At 38.9% G+C, this 21,235-nt stretch overlaps 1 protein-coding gene across 1 annotated transcript in view; it reads left to right on the top strand.

The window, feature by feature from the left end:
- Positions 1 to 21,235, top strand: part of PHYHD1 (phytanoyl-CoA dioxygenase domain containing 1) — a 440,621-nt gene that overhangs the window by 79,673 nt on the left and 339,713 nt on the right. The window contains exon 3 of the mRNA XM_044058772.1: positions 17,619 to 17,694. Within this exon, the coding sequence (XP_043914707.1) occupies positions 17,619 to 17,694 (76 nt within the window). The remainder of the gene's footprint in view (positions 1 to 17,618; positions 17,695 to 21,235) is intronic.

The raw sequence follows: 21,235 nt of genomic DNA, 5'->3' as shown, positions 1-21,235 counted from the left end.
CTACACCCCTGCCTCAGGGCTGACACTAATTAGATTGAGAGAGAGCCCTTTAATGTATGTCAGGACCCATTAAACTGAATGTCCTTGTCAGGCACCATTACTGAAAGTACTGTATATAAGAAGGACATGTACATTCATTCATTTCCAGTTTGATGACTGGGGAAGTCCACTGGGCCAAGTGAGCCCATTTTCAGTGAAGAACTAGGGAGAAAAGCTCCACAATACAAATACGATAAGGAATGTATACAAAATAGTAACAAGAGCAGGAATAATCAAAAACCTAGTGAAACACCCAATAATATAGCAATAACCCACGCCTGGGTGTGGGTAATGCTGGATTTACCCACGGTTGGCGTGGTTTGGTCCCGAGGGCGAAGCGCACACAGGCACAGTCAACTAATCTAAGAAGGGTGGCGAAAGCCAAACACACTCTGGCTAGGCTTGTAAATGCCCTAGGGCAGATAGCCTAGTATCAACTTATGAATCTATACCTCTCAACTGTATCGAATTCCTTGGTATTTACCAGTTTTGAGGGCAAAATAATGGAGTGCCACAAATTCCCAAGTGACCCCTTTAATTCCCGATTTTTTTTACAAGTTGTGGCTGATGTCATCACAGCTTCGTGAGGCATTCGGGAAGACTGCCAGCCTTTTGTAGACACTGGGGGTTCTTACCACATCATTAAACTTAAAATAAACAAATAATACATTATACATATATGTGACTGTAGGTACATAAAAAGGAATAAATAATAAAAGAAAAGCAGGTCAATTAACATTTTAGATATATAGCCAAAACATTTGGTATTAATTCGAGGAAATAATTACATTAATTTAATACAGCACTGACATTAGTTTTGTTATGCTACGAGCAGCATTTGTTTCCCATAATGCAGAGCATAAAGCTGGCCTTCTTTTCATATCACCTCTAAGAAATAAAATGGACATAGTAATGCCTCTTAATTTTGTAATTCTCGCTCCTTTTTCAAATAGCGGGGGGAAAACATTAAGCACCAGCAGTCGTTAGTTTTTAATGAAGTATTAATAATATTTTAAAGTTCTTATTAAGTTTAGAGCCATAGCCCCTGTTTTCAGCCATGTTGACACAATTTTTCCCGTTTGGGGATGTCATTTATATTCGACGGTAATCGGTAAAAGTAAGTAAATATGTTATTGGTCTCGAGCTCCCCATTCAATGACATATCATGGAGTTTTACTATGCAGAATGATGTCTGTGGTATAGGTTCCCTAAGTTCATCAATCATTATTAGTATTGCCATTTTGTTTAACTATGTAGTAATTGCCATGCATACTTGTTTCCGTTGTTTTGTCTACTAATAAGCTATTTGCACACTTTTTTCTATAAAGTGGCAGGATGGTGGATTATCCAATGCTTGCACTAAAAGAGCCTGTCGATTTATATTATTTGGTTAGCTACTATTTAAAAGTATCGCCTGCTGTGGAGCTTTTGGTTCTAGTGTATTTTGATAAACCGCAGTATTGTCAGACTTCTCTACAAATGCTTTACCAGTGTTTCAGTGGGCAAGAGTTGAAATGGACGAGACTTTTTCACGTATTTCTTTTAAGCTTTTCGAATTTGAAGTGTTTGAAATATGCGTTTAGAAACAGCAGATGATTTCTTGCTTTTTAGCGTTCAGATTTGTAGAGAGGGGAAATCTTTGATTAAGCAGAGACACGGCTTGTTTCTTCATGTAGCTCAAGACGGAACCGGTCAAAGTAGCAAGATTGTAAAAATGTTAAGCCAGCTGAAACTTTAGTATCGGCTGGCTTAACATCTTTCCAGTCTTGCTACTTTGACTGGTTCCTTCTTGTGCCTTTCTTCAGTCAATATGTTATATTTTTGTTGTTTGGAGTTGCTTTTTTATGTGCTTGTAAATAAGTGGGTGTATCTTGATTTGCATAGGTCAAAGAAGTAAGTTTCCTTCAGACACCATATACTGCTTTGTTTTTAACATTTTCATAGAGGACATAGGAGTTGCTGCGCAACTTTTTAATGGGTTTTGTTGAGGGCAAGAGGGTAGTAGGAGGACGTTTACCTCCTAAAGCTTGTCATTCCTCAAATACTGTATGCCAGGGAAATTTATAGCATGTGCATTTAAAGTAAATGTCACTGCAGCAGAATTAGTGACTTAAGTTGTTGACAAAAGTCTTACTGGGTATTTCCTTTGCTCCTGAAGAGCAGGCATTCAGGTATCTGGTGCTGTGTAGTTAGTGCTAGTGCTGCATATTCAGTTAAAATCTGTGTGTGTGTAATTGTGCTCAAACAGTTTAAGAAAACACTTGTATAGTTACCCAATATCCATTAAGGGTGTAGGGAGGAATGTTTGAAAATGTACACCAACTTCAGATTGTCCCCCCTGACTGAGTGTAAGCAGATATTTCTGACTTGTAAAATTAAATGTCTGTACAGCTTTTCCCCTTCAATCAGTTGTCCTTTTTGTGACATATATCCTAAATTTGGAGGTGATATACTAACATTTTTACACTGAAAGTCTGCAATTAATTGCTTAGATGCTAATGTAACAAGCATATGTCACCACTGATACAGTTACAGTCTGTAGTTGTGCACTTATATTCTTTTAACCACACTTGCATGTTTGAAGCTGGGACATCAGGTGCTGTTGCACAGTGCAGACTTCTGCAAAAATTGTGTATACTAGGCTTTGCTTGTGCTACATGCCAGATTTTTTAACCACATTTCCAATGACCTATCGTTTGTTTTTCAGACCTTCAGTGAAAAGACCCATGGATTTGCGTGCATCACTCCCTGATGGCACTTTATTCATTGGTCAGACTGCTTAAGCAGTTAAAAAAAAATGCTGGTATATGCAACCATGTCCTTTTGGAAGTCTGTCTTATGGCCCTTTGTTGTGTTTATAGCAACTAAGTATTTGTCTTCAGTGTCATCTTCTGTTGCTGCATAAATCTCCTTATGATCAGCATGCATGCTTGCACAATCCTTGTTGCCGTTTTTCATTCACAAATATATTTGTAACAGTGCTACTGTAATTCTTTTCATTTATGCTTATGTGATACGTTTGATAGTCAACCATCTCTTGTACAGATTTTATTCATATCTGTGTATAGTCTTTTTCTTCTTTCGGCTTTTCCTGGTTAGGGGTCGCCACAGCGGATCACCTGTCCGCTCATGATTGGCAGTGGAGTTGCCAGCCCGGCACCCAACCTTCCACAGAAGGCACACACACACACTCACACCTAGGGCCAATTTAGAGTGTCCAATCCACCTGCAGCATGTCTTTGGGATGTGGGAGGAAACCGGAGCACCCAGAGAAAACCCACGTGACCACAGGGAGGACATGCAGACTCCGCACACAAGGCACCCCAGCTGAGGATCGAACCGGAGAACCTCTTGCTGTGAGGTAGCAATGCTAACCACTGCACCACTGTGGCCGCCCTATTCATGTCTGTGTATGGTACTCTGGTTATATTTTGTGTTTAATATTTTGTCTGCTCTTCAATTTGACTTTGAATACTGGCATCTCACAATTGCATTAGAGTGGGTGGGGTTATATAATCATGTATGCAAATTTGTTAATCAGTATACAGATTTTTGGCCAGTTGTACCTGTTTTTCATGGGCCTTTGTCAAGATTTTTGATTCCTGGTTGAGAGGTATGTTAGAAATTATCAGAGTTATCTGCAAGTTCTCTATATTTCTGAGCTAGGAAAATGTGCATTTACTTCAAAAACAGTGTCTGTTGGAAGAAGTTAACTGCAAGTTCTATTTTCTTGTGAGGAAAACTTATTTACACTGAAAACTCTGCTGGAAGGAGAAGTCTCAAATCTCACACATTTCCTAGATGAGGAAAGAGTTATCACCTTGGCAGAAGATAAAAATGAAAGGGATTTCTCCCAATTTAAAGTCAGCAGCCATTAAACTGAATGAATGTCCCTTGCCAGCGACCATTACTTATGCTGAAAATATTGTATATAAAAAATGAGACATTAACTGCAAGTTTTCTGTATTTCCTAGCTAGGGAAATGTGTTAGTTGAAAGGAGGACTTAATTGCAAGTTGTCATTTCCTAGCCAGAGAAAAGTGTGCTATTTACTATGAAAACACTGGCTGTTGGAAGAGAAGTCAAGCTGCAAGTTCCCAGTTATTTCTGAGCTAGGGAAAACTGTTTGAACTCAGCTAGGAGGCAAGGATACAATGTGTTTGAGGCTTGGGTGTTGTATTTTAGTATCGGGGCTGATTTTGCTAAGGACGGGAGAAACCTCTAATTTTCTTAAGTCAGGAGGTTTTAAATTAAATAGCACTTGTGCATAGCCATTATTTATTCTGAAGTCCCTGTTTGTTAGAAGGATCTTAAACTCCATGCAAAAAATGTATTATCATCCCTTTTGGTAAGAGTGATGTTCCTGCTAACTGCCACATCAGTAGCAACACCCTAAGTACACAGGTTAACAGCAACCTTACCTTTGATCACCATGTCTCCACAGGGATAAGAAAGGCATTCTGTATTGCTCATGTCATAAGTAAGAGCATTGCCTCCAGAAAAAAAGAAGCTATAACCTCCTTGTACTCTTCCCTCATCAGGCCAGTAACTGAGTACAGCGCCCCTTTTGGTATGCATCTTTCCAAGCACCTACAGCAGTTGGATAGAGGGTACCTGAACTTAAAGATTTGGGATGCATAGCTAGGCTTAAAAAGGCCCTTGAGGTTGTTAGCCTCCTATGCACCTGTGAACCTATAATAGTTTGCTCACTATTAATGTCTACATTATCATGGCATTTTTCATTGTTTCCAGTGGATGTTATCACCAGTTTGAGTTTCAGCATCCATTCTTCACCCTGTTCAAACTTCATATTTTGGTAATAACATTTTTTATACACACAATGCTGTTACACAACTTCCAGTTCAGAAGTTGTATACATTCTACAATTCTTGTACTGCCTCAGAAATCTTGTCTATTTGTTAACCAAGCTACCTATACTGAGCTGGAGGATATAGCAAATCTACTGACCAACAAATTTAACTCCACTTTACCCCCTTGTGCCCCCCATTCACCCCTCATGAAATACCGTCAAACATACATCCCCCATCTATCACTAGGGAGCAGGTCCTCTCTCCATTCCCTAAGGCCAGAAACACTGCATCAGTGGTTCCCAGTGGTATCCTGGATGTCTCCTAAATAGCATGAAACATAACCTACCAGGGCCATTAGAATCACTATTCAACCATAACCTCCAGACTTCATGCTAAGTGAATGGAGGATTGTGGATGTTAGCCCTCTGCACAAGGTGAGGCCATCTGTGGACCTAGCCAGCTACATAGCCGTATGTCTGAATAGTCTCATATACAAAACTAGAGAAAGAATCATTATGGAAATGTTGATAAACAATTGTAAAGGAAAACGACAGACATTGGATCCAATCCAGTTTGGTTTCACCAAGGGCAGGCTATGCCTACTCAGCCTGGTGGACTTCTTCAAGAAAGTCACCAAAGCTGTGGATCAGGGCATAATGGTGCATGCTGCCTGCCATGACCTGGCTAAAGTATTTGACTCAATACCTTACTCGAGCATTGTAGATAAACTCACAGAACTGGGAATAAACCCATATATCACCGATTGGATAGCTTACTGGCTCACAGATGGGATCCAAGAAGTTAGGACAGAAGAGGCTACCTCTACAAAAAAGGCCTGACACTAGTAGAGTCCCTCAGGGCTTGGTGCTGGGGCCTCTCCTTTTTGTCATTTACTTCCCTTAAGTCAAGGCCTGCATCAAGGTCCTCTGGCTGACCATGTTTGCAGATGACTGCAAACTAGGCACAGTCACTTAATCCACTAAAGACATACCCTTCAAGAAGGCCTGATATAGAGCAAGCTAGGCACAGTCACTGAATCCACTAAAGACACAAATACCCTTCAAGAAGGCCTGATATAGAGCAAGCTAGGCACAGTCACTGAATCCACTAAAGACACAAATACCCTTCAAGAAGGCCTGATGTAGACAAATAACTGCGGCCAGAGTCATAGTCTAAAACTTGGTTCAAAGAAATGCATAATAGTATAATTTGGAAAGATGGCCATTGCTGGAAATTACCACATTGGTAATACAACCATAAGAGTCAGGGATTTGGGCATGCATGTAGACCATTGTGTGTCTTAAGTCGGTGAGAAAATCATTCTACGTTGTACACCTTATAAGCAAGGGCACGCCATTTTGGTCCAAGGATATCATTGTTCTGATGTACTCAGCCCTCATCAGACCAGTCATTGAGTACAACATACTCTTCAGTATATATCTGACCAGGCAGTTGCAACAACTGGAGTGTACTCAGGGGGTTCACACTAAAAGAATACAGGATGTAAACAACATGTCCTTCACAGACTGCCTCAAAGCCCTATCCCCGCACTCAGTGTCCTACTGACTGCTGTGAGGCAATCTATGCCTAGCCTACAAAGCATCCTCTGATCCCAGTCTAATGGACCTATTGCACATCTGCAAAACAAATAACATAAATACCTGATTTAGGGACTTAAACCTCATCTGCAACACAAGTAGGACTTGTTGGAGGAACAGGTATTTTTCTCAGCAACTAACACATCCTTTGGAACAGGTTTACTGTCCGTGTAACTTGGACCATTGGATGAGGAATCAGAAATGTATCTCTGGTCTGGCACCTATGCTTTTTATGGACAGAGGCAGCCTGTAAATGCTTGACTAACCATTGTGCAAACTTTTATCCAACCCTTAAAATTACCCTAGACTATTAAAGCATGTCAAATACATTTGGGAAAGCATTGCTAGGCTTAAAAAGACTTCGGCCTTGTAATGATCTATGACTCTACCTTCCTGAGAATGTTACATACAGATGCAAAGTATCTTGAGGCCAAATATTCATACTTACAAGGTGTTATTTCACTGGGCTTTTAGGTCAAATTTCATATGGAGTCCAATCAGTGTTTGAAGTTATGATACTAATTGAAACATCAGCAAAGCATTAATGTCTGATAACAGCCCTTCATGACATTTAAGTACTATACTAATGACATTACAATCACCAAACACTGTTATCAGCAATTTTAACGGTTGGCTTCAATAGTCGTGGTGTTGCCTCTTGTGTTTATTTACAAATTAACGACCAGCTTATTTTCTTCATGCAGTTCCTGAACAGTGACATATTCATCCCTAGTACAGTCTTGCACGTAGTGTTCTGGCAACCTTTTGACAAATATATGCGAAAATCGACTTCAAAAATGAAGCAGTTTGCTTAGAAAAGCCATTAATAAGGTACTTGTAGAGTCTGAGGAAGGTTTCCTAATGTCACTATTAGTAGAATTCATTTTGCCACATTTAAGATTCAAGCTCACATCTATTGTGCATAGTCATATAATTTTAAAAATTAGGTCCACAAAACTCTATGTAGGATGGAAAAAAAAAAAGGATAATCTTTGCACAAGGAGATTGAGTTGTGCTGCTGGGAATTCATAACCAGGAATGTTAAAAATGTAAATCATCATTATCTGTATTATTTAATGTTTTTCAGCTGAGCATTGAGAGGGAGATGCTGCAGGAGTAGACAGCACCTCTTTTCTCTTTGTCCAGCCTCTTTAGAGTCTGCTTCTGTCAGTCGCAGTCCCTACATGTTCCACCTCTTCATTTGGATGGTTTCTTAGTCACAGGATACATGTGATTGTAGTCATTCTGAAGGTGTCCCAGCCACTTTGCAGGCTTCATGGCTCATGAAATTGCACTGTTTTCAGCTGTGGCACTAAAACATCTTCACTTTAACTGACATTTAAAAAAAAAAGTTAATACTGCCATTCTCACCATAATGAGAATGATATAGCAACCTCAAGATATTTAAGTTATGCTTTGGGATTTCACAGTTAAGTACGCATAAATTCAGATTCTATTTGTAGATTGCTGCAATCCCATGCATCTGTGAACATAAAAACTTAATCTTTGAGCACTGCAGTTGTTGTATCTTTTGGCTTTTTCCGGTTAGGGGTCGCCACAGCGGAACTCCAGTCCGCTAATGATTGGCAGTTGATTTTTACGTGCTGAGTTGCCAGCCCTAATGCACAACCTTCAACGAAGGTACGCCCATTCATGCATGTCTCCACGCAGGAGACTTTGAGCACTACAGTATGCTACTGAAAAAAACAGGTAAAATGTTGTAATTTCAGTGGTTTTATTTTTTTTCTTCTTCTGCTTACCTCTGCCCTGTTAACAAAAAGAAGCTGTAAACCTATAATATATGATAGGCCGGTATATGGTGGGAGGTTGGCATAATGGTTAAGGTGTTTACTTTACAAGCATAAGGTGCAGGGTTTGATTCTCACATGGGGTAATTGGCTAAGCTGAAAATGGCCCACAAGGGCAGTTAGCCTAGTACTAATCTATGAACCTATATTTCTAGAGCAATTTTTCTGCATAAATTATTAGCCATATGCCATTTTTCATTGAGGCATACCTCTGATGACCCTTCTGATGTACTGAACATTCTTTTGGTATAGCTAGCTAATCTATACCTTTAGCAGTGGTGATGAGGACTGAAAGGGTCCATGGTTTGTGCTTTCTCCAATAATAAATTCCCCTTGTTATCAATAAAGAGACATTTTAGTAAGACAGAATTTAGAAACACAGCATGTTTAATGCATAGAGGGTTTTTTTTAATCCATAGAAAGACAGTGGGTGGAGGACTTTAGCAGTAATTAATTGCGATGTGACCTAAAATTATCTGTTTTAAAAGTCTACAAGTTGACATACCAATAAAAAAAATGTATACCATTTTTATTTATATCATAATTTTCATTCAGTACAACTGGGCGGAACCAATTTACTCGAGGAAACCTACAAAGAACTCCAGATGTACATGATTTACTAATGAAAATCCAGATTATGATTTTTATAAACACAGAAGTTTTGTACACACATCACACCTTTCAACAGTCCCTAATTTTTGCCTCCCACTTTTGCCCTGTCCATTGTAAATTTTTCTGATTGACTAATTCTCAGCTATTTACCAGAAAATCAATAATGCCAGTAATTAGTTTCATGCTTCTTACTTCTCAGAAAATGCATGACAACTCAAATCACATTGTTCTTTAAACTTTTTAAGTGAGTTAGAGTAATGTTTAAGACCTGTTTCTGATTTTTGGACCTTCATCTCCCCATTACTATGGTCATGTTCACAATTCTTGAGAAAAGAAGTTGAGAGGTACACATATCACTATACAAGAAGTACTATCATAGTGACAAAGACATGTACAGTAACTGTCAGAAAGTAAGCAGCAGTTGGAACTCACGTACAGACTGTTAGTTATAATTTGATGTTTCATTTATTATTTATGATCCAAACACAAACGAGAGCACTAGTGTGTGAGGCATATTTTTCACAATGAATGTAAGTGTGAGTTTGACACTGATCATATACAATGAACAGTAAGAATATCAACAGTAAATATGGTGTTTCACTTGATGAATGCAAACAAATGCAAATATATTAAATGCGCTTAGTAACAGTGGAGTACAGATACAGGATACATATTAAAATATCAAATAATGATAAATATATTGGTTGATGTACAAAAGAAAGGCAGCAGAACCTTGTGTCAGATAATGTAATGTTTCAGACCTTGCCAGAAGACCAAGCAGTGCTAACAGATGAGCATGACAGAAGGAGGTAGGCAGTGTGACAGAGACTGGGGAGTATAGGTATGTGGGGGATATAAGGCTTAGGAATTAAAAGAATTCTGATAATGACAAGTATATGCATGGTGACACTGAGGAGTTAGGAAGTAATTAAGCATCCGAGAGGGACAATAGTAATGATTTAGCAGAAGTGAAAAAGAGAAATAATTGGAAAGATTTGACTTGTATCAAGGCGTATGCCCAAAAGAAAGAACTGTATATACTTGAAAAGGAGGGAGAGGCTTGTAACTGTTTATTAGCTCAGGTAACCCCACGGTTACAGTACAGAACAGTGTCAGTTGCTGAGTAGTGAGACTTAATGGCCACTTTGAATCCTTGTGTGGAAGTAAATTTCCTTATTTTGAAAGTATTCGATCATTTAGCTATGCATATACCACAGGTTGACTTTTCTTTGTCTATTGGTAAATCACTTCAGATGTACAAATGAGGTGCTTGTGGAATGAAGTCATCAAGAGGGGGAAATAGCAGCTTGAGCTTTTAGGTAATGATTGGCAGTTATTGAGTATTATAGCCTGTGACCTACTGATAATTAGATTAGCCGAAAAAAATAGGTAATTTTAGCACTGGGAGCTTGCTTAAGGCTTCCCAGTGGTTGTAGAGCAATCAGCAAGTGGTGTAGTGCCAGTATAGTTTAGCTCAAGTTTTAGATGTAGAAGATTAGTTAATATACAGAAACATACAGGATTCTGGGTAGAAGAAAATCTGATGTTTTTTTATTGCAGATTGTTACGTGAGAAATAATTGACTGTAAGGAAACTTTGCAAATTTCATATCTTCAGCAGGTCAGTAATTTACAGAGGTAGTGAGCATATTCCGAGTAGTAAAGAAGAGTCTAGCATGTACCCAAATAGCATTCATTTTATTTTATTTTGTATTGTCTTTGCTATCATGCCCACCAAGCATCACCTTGATCTGACAGTAGTCTGCCCAAAGGCTGATGTCATCTAGGCAACCATGAAGGTGTTTGGTGCTCTTGCCGATTACCCATGTATATGTTCTCCTAACATGTGCTGATGGGGCTGCCATCACCAGCTTGAGTGGTCACACCCAGATCTTCCTGTCACCAGCTACCACTTCATGATAGGCCCCCCATTCTCCTAAGCCAGAGGGAATCCACAATCCCTCCCTCCCAGGATAGACATATCTGCCTTCTTTGCCTGTGCCATCAAGTCCCCAAACCACTAGATGAACTTTATTCACATGTGCTGTAGTCAGGGCTCATACATTTCATTTTTCAGATGTTTAAGTAAAGGCCTAGGTTGGATAACCAGCTTTTAATGGAGTTAAATCTATGCTAAATTATCATACAGGCTGAACAAAGTAACACTGAGACATCAGCTTACTGGATTAACCTTGCAGCACCATTTTTGTTCCATATTCACAAAGATGAAAGTAGAAATGGGCCATATAAATAGCCCTCTAGCCCATGTAGAGATACTGGCAGATCACATGTGAGCAGTATGAAGTCTGCTTCAAGGTAGTTGCTGAATGATAGATTAGACTTTGCAGATAGTCAAAAGACAAAAGAGTTTGGCTTGAAAATGTTTGTGGTTGACTGCTCTCAAATGCCTTGAAAATTCAAAGGGGCAAAGTACCAACAACATTCCCAGCTGGAATGCCTTCATTGTGGATGTGTGGATTCTGCATGTCCTCCCTATGTCCATGTTGGTTTTCAATGGATAATTTAGTTTTCTCCCACTTCCTAAAGATGTGCCATTTGATGAGCTGGCTGTCCTTAATTCATTAACTTGCCTAAGCTGTGGAATGTCACACTTCTATCAGCCTAGATGCATTCTTATACTTATGAGCATTTTCTGAAAAATCAAGTTAAAAAGAATAATTCAAACAAATGTAAATATGTTGTGAACAGTAAATGCTATCAAAAGCATACAAACTGCAATTTTATCAGCAAAAATTCTTGTTTATAAAGATAATAGTGCATTCCACCATTTTACATCAATACACAAACCCAGAATATGCTTCTTCAAAAGTAACTTTTTTATATACAGCTTAGACATATAGTGACAGAGCAGTTTCATAAGCCAGACAAGAACTTTCACATGAAAACATGAAATTCATTTAAGTGATTGTTTACAGAGATATTGACAGAAATATGAAAACTTATGCATGTTATATAATTAACAACATAAATAGCACTGAATGTCTCTCAAGGTGTACAGATTAGGGTGTAAGCATCTTACCGTGCAATAGTCATTTGTTTTTGGAAATATTAATATACAGACGGAAATACTACTTATCTCCATAATTAGCAGCAAACTAGAAATTCATCCAGTATAGTGTACATGGATGTGGACAGTCACAATACAATTTTGTATCCCAACATGACATTGCAAATTATGCTCCTAAGTAACACATAGGTCTCTCAGTTATGAAAATATAAATGCAAATATGAAAATATAAGTAACAAGGAACAATTTATTTATTTTCTGTTGGTTTACCAGGATAGTCCATTGGGCCAAGAAGAACCCGTTTTCAGTGGAGTCCTGGGGAGAAAAGCTCCAAACAATCAAAGTTACAATCGGTTAATCATGATAATTATACAAGAGTAAGAGATTCAAACAAACAATTACATAGTATTAGAGGAAACAATACAGCTAGTACAAACTAGAGCTGAAAACTTTTACAAATAATACAACTAGTAATGTAGCATACAGGTGGTACAAACAAAGAAGGAATGTTTCAAGGTACTTAATGAGAAGTACGGTTACATATCAGCAATCTTACATGTAAAGGGTACAGTGTGGTGTATTCTAGTGGATACAGTAACACAAGAGTGTATGAGATAGGAGGAATTCTAAGGAAATATTGCAGGTGTAGATAGGGGAAGGAAAGGAAGATGGAAATTACCAGTGTTAATTATGTGGGGTGAAAGCAAGAGCATTCCCACTGGGATACTAGATATGAATGAAGGGATTTTTTGAAAGAAAAATGGTTGGAGGTGGTACGAATTGATGGAGGTAGGGAGTTCCAGAGGCGTGCTAAACCATGTGATAGAAGATTTTGCCTAGGGGACGAGTTGGTTTGTAGACTTCTAATAGATTTTGGTTGTTAGACCTTAATACTCTATTGGGTAGATGCATTTTAAAGGTAGAAGACAGGGAGGGACAGAGGGAGGGTTGAAGATTAGCTTGTGTGCAAGAGTTAGTTGAGTATAGGTGAGATGCTTGGGTAGTTCTAGCCAATGTAGTTGTTGGAGAGAGGAACAGTGGTGGGTGGAAGACTTGTGGCTGGTAGCGAACTTGGCAATTTTGTTATAGCAAGAGGAGAGTTGTGTTTTCAGAGAGGACTGTATGTTAGTTAGCAGTGGTGCTCCATAGAGAAGTGAGGGATAAGAAAGGAAGTAGAAAGAGTGATTTTAGTAGCAGGTGTAAGGTAGTGCTTTTGCCGATAGAGCATACCAAGTTTTGATGGGTTTTTGATATTTAGTTGTATATGGGAGTTGAATTTGAGCTGGTTATCAATTTGGACACCAAGTAATTTGGTCTCTGAGACCAGTTCCAGAGGTGTGTTGTTTTGACTAGTAATAGAGAATGTGTTACTATCGAAATAGGTGACTTTAGAGGGTGAACACCATTAATTTGGTTTTAGAGGCGTTTAGTGCTAGGTGGTTTCTTTTCATCCATTGCTCTGTGGTTAAAGCGTCTTGAGTGAGCTTGAGGAGTGTAGGGATAGATGAGGCCGAGCAGATAATAGTTGAGTCATCTGCATATTGGATAATGTTTGAAAATGGGATAGAGTTACGGAAATTATTTATGAATATGTTAAAGAGGAGGGGACCTAGTATGGAGCCTTGGGGAACTCCGGTTGGGGTATTTAGAAATGTGGAGGTTGCCTTTTTCCATTTTACTGCTTGAAATCTATTTGATAGGTAGCTGGAGAACCAGTTCAAGGATGAAGGAGATAGGTTAAGTTTTGAGAGTTTAGTTAAAGGCAGGCTGTGTGATATAGTGTCAAAGGCCTTAGAGAGGTCAAGTAGTAGGGTTGAGACAATAAGTCCAGAGTCCCGGGCTTTGTTTACAGTTTCAAGGAAGGAGAGGAGGGCTGTCATAGTGCTGTGACCAGGTCTAAAACCATGTTGTGTGGGGGTTAGTAAGTGATTATCTAAAAGATGTGGTAGGAGTTGAATTTGGATACATTTTTCTAGGAGTTTAGAGATTGGAGACAGGATAGCAATGGGGCGGAAATTAGTCACACTGTTATTGTTGCCACCTTTATGTAAAGGTATGATAAAGGCCTTTTTCCAGATTTGTGGAACTGTACTTTCCTGGATAGAGCGGTTGATTAGAATGCTAATGGGGTAGGCAGTAGCATCAGCAGCTATGCTAGGAAAGTAAGATGGGATGTTATCAGGAGCATTAGAGCAAGGCTTAGTTTCTGAAGGAGTTTTTTTATAGTGGAAGTGGGTATGGGTTTTAATGAGAATAGTGGGGAGCGAGGAGAGGGGGTGTTGGGGGGGAGAGAAGATGGGGAGGAAGTGAGAGTAGGAGGAGAGGTGGAGGGTGGAAAGTTAGTGGATGAGAGTGAGGGAGTGATAGCAGTGCAGGTTGAAGTGTTGGTGTGGGAGGTGGAGGGTGGGAAGTTAGTGGATGAGAGTGAGTGAGTGGTAGCAGCGCAGGATGGAGTGTTGGTATGTGAGGATAGGGGTAGATTGGAGAATGTGGTGTTGTTAGAGAATGAAGAGGTTAATTTGGAAATAGATTCAATAAAGAATGAGTTAAATTGGGTAGCTAAGTCAGTATCAGGGGCATTAGGGTCTGGGCTGGGGATACCTGGTTTGCTGGGGTTAAGTAAAGTAGAGATACCTTTCCAGAATTTTTGAGGATTTGTTTTGTTACTGTTTTGGAGGATGGAGAAGTAGTTTTGTCGATCAGAGATGATGAGCTTTTTTACTTTATTTCTAAGTGTTTTGTATTCATTGTGTAAGATAGGGGTCTTATTTTTCAGGTAGTGTGCCCAGACTTTATCTCTGTGATGCATGGTTGCTAGTGTTTGTTTGGTAAGCCAAGGGGCAGTATTGATTTTTATTCTCTTTGTCCTTAAGGGAGCATGGAAGTCTAGTATTTTTAAGAATGTTGAGTTGAAGTGGGCAACTGCGTTAACAAAGTGTGACTATCTTCACTGCAGGATATTCTAGATGAGCAGTCTTTTTTGGTCCCCACAGAACTCATCTTACCAGCTTGGCCCCCAGTGCCCAATGTCCATGATGGGTCTACCAGACATCCTTCTAATCCCCTGGACTTTTCCAGTATTCCTGAAGCTGGTTGTAGATCTTAAGGGTGTCCTGGGGCTTGGCCCATCTGGGCTTCTGTCTGGGGGTGTTTTTTTATTTGCCTTACCACTTCCTTTTCCCCACCCATGCTCATTGACAATGTCCGAGGGCAACTCCCCTCTTTGGATGAAGCTTTCCCTTAGGGAGTGTCATCGACTAGCACCTTCCCAGGATGAACATGCTCATCCCCTTACTGCTGCACCATCAAATCTGGGTCACCTGGGCCATAGTCAGGGCTTTATCCCTCTACCCCACTGAAGCGGCTTAAATGAGCAGCTTTAGTGCCATTTTATTCCTTACACCTTGCCATTTATTATACTTCCTATTCGTCAATAATTAATTCTTTTATTTCCATTTGTTAACCAGAATAGTCTGACCAGGCTAATGCCCATTTTCAACAGAAGCCTGGGACGAAAAATTCCATGGATTTGTAAAGGAATACATTTTTACACATTGAGTAACATACCATTGATACATTGTCCATGTGAAACATGCAACCAGAGTAATATTTCAAAGATGCATACAATTTCATTGTTCTAAAGTAATAGAGTCATAGTTTTCAGGACGTGTTCTTGGGAGGGGAGAGGAGGTAGGAGGGAGTAAAGATTATGGCGAGTGAGAGAGAGACGGAGAGCGAGAGAAGTAAAGGAAATGGGATTAAGTTAGAAAAGATGAAATATGTCAGGCAAAGTAAAGGAAGTAGAATTTGGTTGGAGAAATATGGTGGGCAAAGTAAAGGAAATAGTAAGTCACTTCATTATGGAAGTGAGCCACAAAGATGCCAGGATGCCATAAGGAACTATGTGTTTTAAATGCAAGAATATAAGAAAGGTGCTAGAAGCATGAATGAGTTAAATTGCTTGTATGGTGTGTGTCTCTCTCTGTATATATGTGTTCTTCTATAGACTAGCAATCCTGTTCCTAATTTTTCTGTTTTATGCCTATTACTTGTTGGGATAGGCTATGGCAACACTGTGATATTGAAGAGGTTAAAGTGAGTATCAGAGAATGGATAAATGATTGAAGCATCATCACATACATATTCACTTGATCACAGAGAGCTGTGTCAGTTTTATGACCAACACAAAATTCATCTTGATTGTTGGAACAGTCGTGAAGGCTGATTATAAATCTGGAAGTGTACATATTCATAGTATTTTTGAAAACAACAAAAAAAAGGCAGCAGGTTGGTGGTTACTTAATGCAGCAGTTACTGAGCAGGACGTAAGCAAAAATTAAAGCTAACTTGGACAGTTTGAAGTGTAAGGAGATTCATTAAATGTTTTTCCATGTATAACAATGCATACTACACAATAGATGACTCGCTGTTTTGCTCACATGTCACTGTGCATGCATTTCAAAGTACGATCCCCTCTTTCCTTAGTGTCCAGCAAGGGAGTGTTCTGCATTTTCATCACAATATGGGAAGACATATTCCATTTAACAAAGTGTCATGCCATTGAATAAACCCTCTCATTTGAAGTATAGCTTCCTTTTGGAGGTAAACCTCCTCATAAATCTTGCAGTGTGGTTCAGACAATATGACTGTGATTAAAGAAAAATGACATGTTAGCCAGAGAATGTGGCTTTGTGTCCTACAGGGATAAAGTTCTGATTGTGACTCAGATGACCCATATTTGGTCAATGGTTCAAGTAGTGGTCAAGCTGAGTAGAAAAGAAATAGTGCAGATTCTCCAACTCTGGGGAAGAAAAGGGTGGTTCAGCTCACTACTTTGCCACATGTCAATGGAAGCTTGCAGATAATGACGTTAGAGCCATTAGCCTGTGATGTGGGTCGACTGACAAGCCAATGACAGCATCTCTCACTACCATGTGGGTGGAACACTTGTATGCATGTGGAGGGCATAGTAGGCCCCCATGGTGGCATGGGCATGCACATTAGCCAGCAGGGGTGAGGTTACAACATAGAAATAGAAACACTCTCGTTCACATTATTTAGTGTAAGTGAGGGGTCACATAACCTCTTTGCCTGCCTGCATGGTGGCCTCTCTGGTCAGCCATCATCTGTGTGCCAGAGACTCCCTTAGTGGGTTTGGGATAAATGGGCTTAAGACCAGTAAAAGGGAGAACTGACAACTGGTGGACATGGGGCAAAAATGCATAAAAAAGCAAATTAGCCAGAGCAAAGGGGAGACAGGGTTGAAGAATTGATTTGGAACTAATGAGTCCATCCAAGCAGAAACAAGAATGAAAGTGCACTCCATTAAAAATTATTTGCTTTTCTTTTTTAAACGTGAAGTTGGTGACATTAAGTTTCATCCTTTGAACTGCAATATGTTATGCATATTACAAAAAGCTCAAGTTAATATAATGTTTCTGAGTTTTATTCTGAGGGAGATCAGCTATGGTTACTTTGTCATCATGCTTTGAGTGACTAATCAATACAAGTTGGTAAAACAATATTCGGTTAATCAAGTGGGAGACGTGTGTGTCTCAGAACTGATACTGTTTCAGTGTCATGTTTTAGGGAGTTATCAGATGGACTAGTCACAGTGCAGACTTCAGTTTTGTCTTTAAATGTACATTATATGCTTACTGCATGTTTCTGGGAGTGTAATCCCACTACGTAGTATCTCACACTGATTTTTCACTGTTCCCATAGGGAAGTGCTGACTATTTCATGACAAGTGGAGATAAGATACGATTCTTCTTCGAGAAAGGAGTATTTGATGAAAAAGGTAAAATTATTTTAATTTCATTTTTTATTACTTTATACTAGTGTACATTTATATATGCACATGCATGCACACATGTTCTTGCACAGTACTGCTTTTCAAACCTCTATGCAGCTGTAAGCTTATTGTCAGTGCAGTATGCTTAATTTTCTGGAACAGGTTGTTGACACTTTGTGTGTGATGATAGTACTTTTATGTACAGCTTTCTTTATGTATATTTGTAAATGTGGATTTATTTTGACTGCCAAGTACCCATAATGCATCTAGTCAGTTGAGAAGAAGAAGCTCTGATGTGTTTTGAGTGGGTCTATATTAAATTCTCGAAAGCCGACTATGTCAAATCTGACATTGTTGACACGAGAATAGCGAAACTGCAGAACATTGAACAAGTAAACGGAAATCTCCATAAGGGGACATTTCCATTTACTTCAATGTAGTGCGGTCCCGGAGTCGGTATATTTAAGAAACGGGGGGTGTGGTTGTTTTTATTTTTTTTTCTAAACATTCAATGTTTTAACAGTTTGATCACTAAAGGTCGACCTGTTAAATATTCAATGTTCTAATATAGACCCGTTTTGAGTATGCTGTCATTTTGAGGTGCTTCATAACTTTACAGGCTCGAATCTTATTCAGCTCCTCAGGCTGACAGCATGACATGGTGTCAGAAGTGGGATATTTTTCACTGAAAATTATCAAATTTAAATGAAAAGATGTCATCCATAGCCAGAAACCACATCAAATAGCTGAGAGGACATCATGGATCTCCGAGTAAGCTGTTTTTACTGAAAAGTCACTGTTGTGCTCTGAATAACATTGTTTTGCAGATTTTCAGGCCAAAAGCCTCTAGTGACTCAAAATAAAAGAAAAAAAAGCTAACAGGATGGCATAATTCAGCCTTTAACTTTGCAAAAACATTTGTCTAGCCATCATGGAAGTAGAGGTTTGCATGTTTTTAAATAGTGTCAATGCTTGGTAAAGAAAGGAAAGAAATGGAGATAAATAATTTGGCACAAATGGATGCCATTTACAGTTCATTTTCATTTTCTGTGGGTGACAGTGTTAAACACGAGTCAATAATAAGTAAGTTTAATGAATATTTTGTGCCAAAAAGAAATGTTATTCATGGAAGATATTTTTTCATAGATGCATTCAGGGTAATCCCCCTCACCTTGAATGCATCTATGAAAAAAATATCTTCCATGAATAACATTTCTTTTTGGCACAAAATATTTAATTTGTAAGGCACTTGTAGGTTTAATCAAACAAAAGATGAAAAAGTAGATGGTACTTAGTGTCTCAAATGTTACAGCTAGAAGTGAATTTAACTTTGTAAAAGGAAATTCAGATTGCTAGAGAGGCTGAACTTGTAAAGTGACAAAATGCTTCTGTAAGTACAGCAAATAATGTAGTTGAGGTAAACCACACAAAAGTGGCAAATTCATGATAATGTTTAATGTAAGCATCTACATGAGAAACAGAGTAAATACAAGTTTGGCAAATGCACAAGATGTAACTGTTTTTGTACTGGATCAGAGCAGTGTCCTGCACATGATAGAATGTATAAGAAATGCAACAAGATGGGGCATTTTTCTGCTGTTTGTAAATCTATGCTAGTTTAAGAAGTAGCCACTGAGAATTAAGGAAAGTTTTCAGAAAGCATTTTTTCACAAGCTCAGCAAGACCACTGTGCCAAACATTGAATAAGATGGGCAAATGAAATTCCCAGTATGCTTTACAAAGACTGATGTTACTGTAATATCACATGGTACTTACACAAGCATCTTGGTTTCCACAGCTGCATTTAGTAGACATGGAAATATATAGCACCTACAGGCAAACTTAAGTGTATAGTAAGATTCCTAGCAATGAGTGAGTGGACAGAGGCACAATTATGAATTGTGGATCTATGTGCTTAATGGTCCACATGTGAATAACACATTAAGCAGAACTATTGCTTGCAAGTTGGGGCTGATTGCCAGAATAAACAAAATTAATGAAGATATTTGGAGAAGTTGGTCTGCATAAGTATGGATCAGTAAACATAAAGTCGAAGCCGTATGACATCCCATGTGTCTTGACCACACATAGAAAGATACCATTTCCAATATTCAAGGCAGAACTCAAAAAATATATAAACTCATTGTGTGATTGAAAGTGGAACTGATCCAATACAGTTGTTTGCATGAATGGTACTAGTTATAAAAAGAATGCCAATGTGGGAACATGTGTTGCTTAAAAAAAACTTAAATGATGTAGTCATGACAAAAAGATTAATTATTTCTAACCTTGAGAACATTACATCTACAGTAGTTGGTCTCAGAGTGTATTCCATATTAGACACCTCAAGTGAGTTTGGGCAGAAACCACTAGGAGAGAGACAGTCAAAGGTTTAGAGCCTTTATTACCCTGATTCAAATGGTTTGTTTAAAAAAAAAAATAGCCATGTAGTGTGACTTCAGCACCAGAAATATTTCAATGTAAAGTGAGCAATTTACTGAAAGGCCATGAAGGTGATGTCGAAGATGATGTGCTTAGTGTTTGGTTGTGATAAGGAGACACATGACTGAAGACAGGTGGCAGTGCTCCAAACCACTAAAACTCAGATTTGATGCTAAACAGAGAAAAAATCCAGTTCTGGTATGCCATAAATCCAGTGTTTTGGTGACAGCATAAGTGTTGGTGGAATCCAATCAGATTTAACAAAGGTCAAAACCATACCAGAACTAAAAGACGCAACCTGTGTAAATGAGCAACATCAGGCCATAAGCATGATAAATTTCTTGGTCAAGGTTGTACCAGATTTGTCCACAGTGCTATGTCCACTGACAGATTAACTAAAGAAAGATGTACTCTGGTTATGGAAGAATGTTCAAGCCTAAATCTTCAGCAAAGTTAAACAAATGATGTCTCTTCTAGTGATCACCTACTGTGATGTCATAAAACCAGCAGTCCTGAGCACTGATGCAAGTAGTTATGGTTCAAATCCTACTTTGCTCAACAGGGATAGGCACATCTTGAAACGTATTGCCTGCTGCTTCAGGATGCTTACTGATGCAGAGCAAATATATTCACACATAGAAAAGGAATGCGACACAAGTGTGTGGGCATACGAGACATTCTCCAACTACCAATTACTGCCAAAGAATTTCTAGCTCCAAAGTGACCACATACCACTGGTTCCACTGTTTAATTCCTATGATTTGTAAGTAAGTAATGCAAGTAGTTATGGTTCAAATCCTACTTTGCTCAACAGGGATAGGCACATCTTGAAACGTATTGCCTGCTGCTTCAGGATGCTTACTGATGCAGAGCAAATATATTCACACATAGAAAAGGAATGCGACACAAGTGTGTGGGCATACGAGACATTCTCCAACTACCAATTACTGCCAAAGAATTTCTAGCTCCAAAGTGACCACATACCACTGGTTCCACTGTTTAATTCCTATGATTTGGACAAAGCACCAACAAAATGCCAGAGGTTTCTTGTGAGACTGAGCTGTTTCAATGCCAGAGCAATCCAGATACCTGAAAGCAACTGGGT

The sequence above is a fragment of the Protopterus annectens genome, chromosome 16.part0, assembly GCF_019279795.1.
Source record: "Protopterus annectens isolate FY-2018-M chromosome 16.part0, PAN1.0, whole genome shotgun sequence".
Classification (NCBI taxonomy): domain Eukaryota; kingdom Metazoa; phylum Chordata; order Ceratodontiformes; family Protopteridae; genus Protopterus; species Protopterus annectens.
This window is presented reverse-complemented; position numbering and strand designations above follow the sequence as displayed.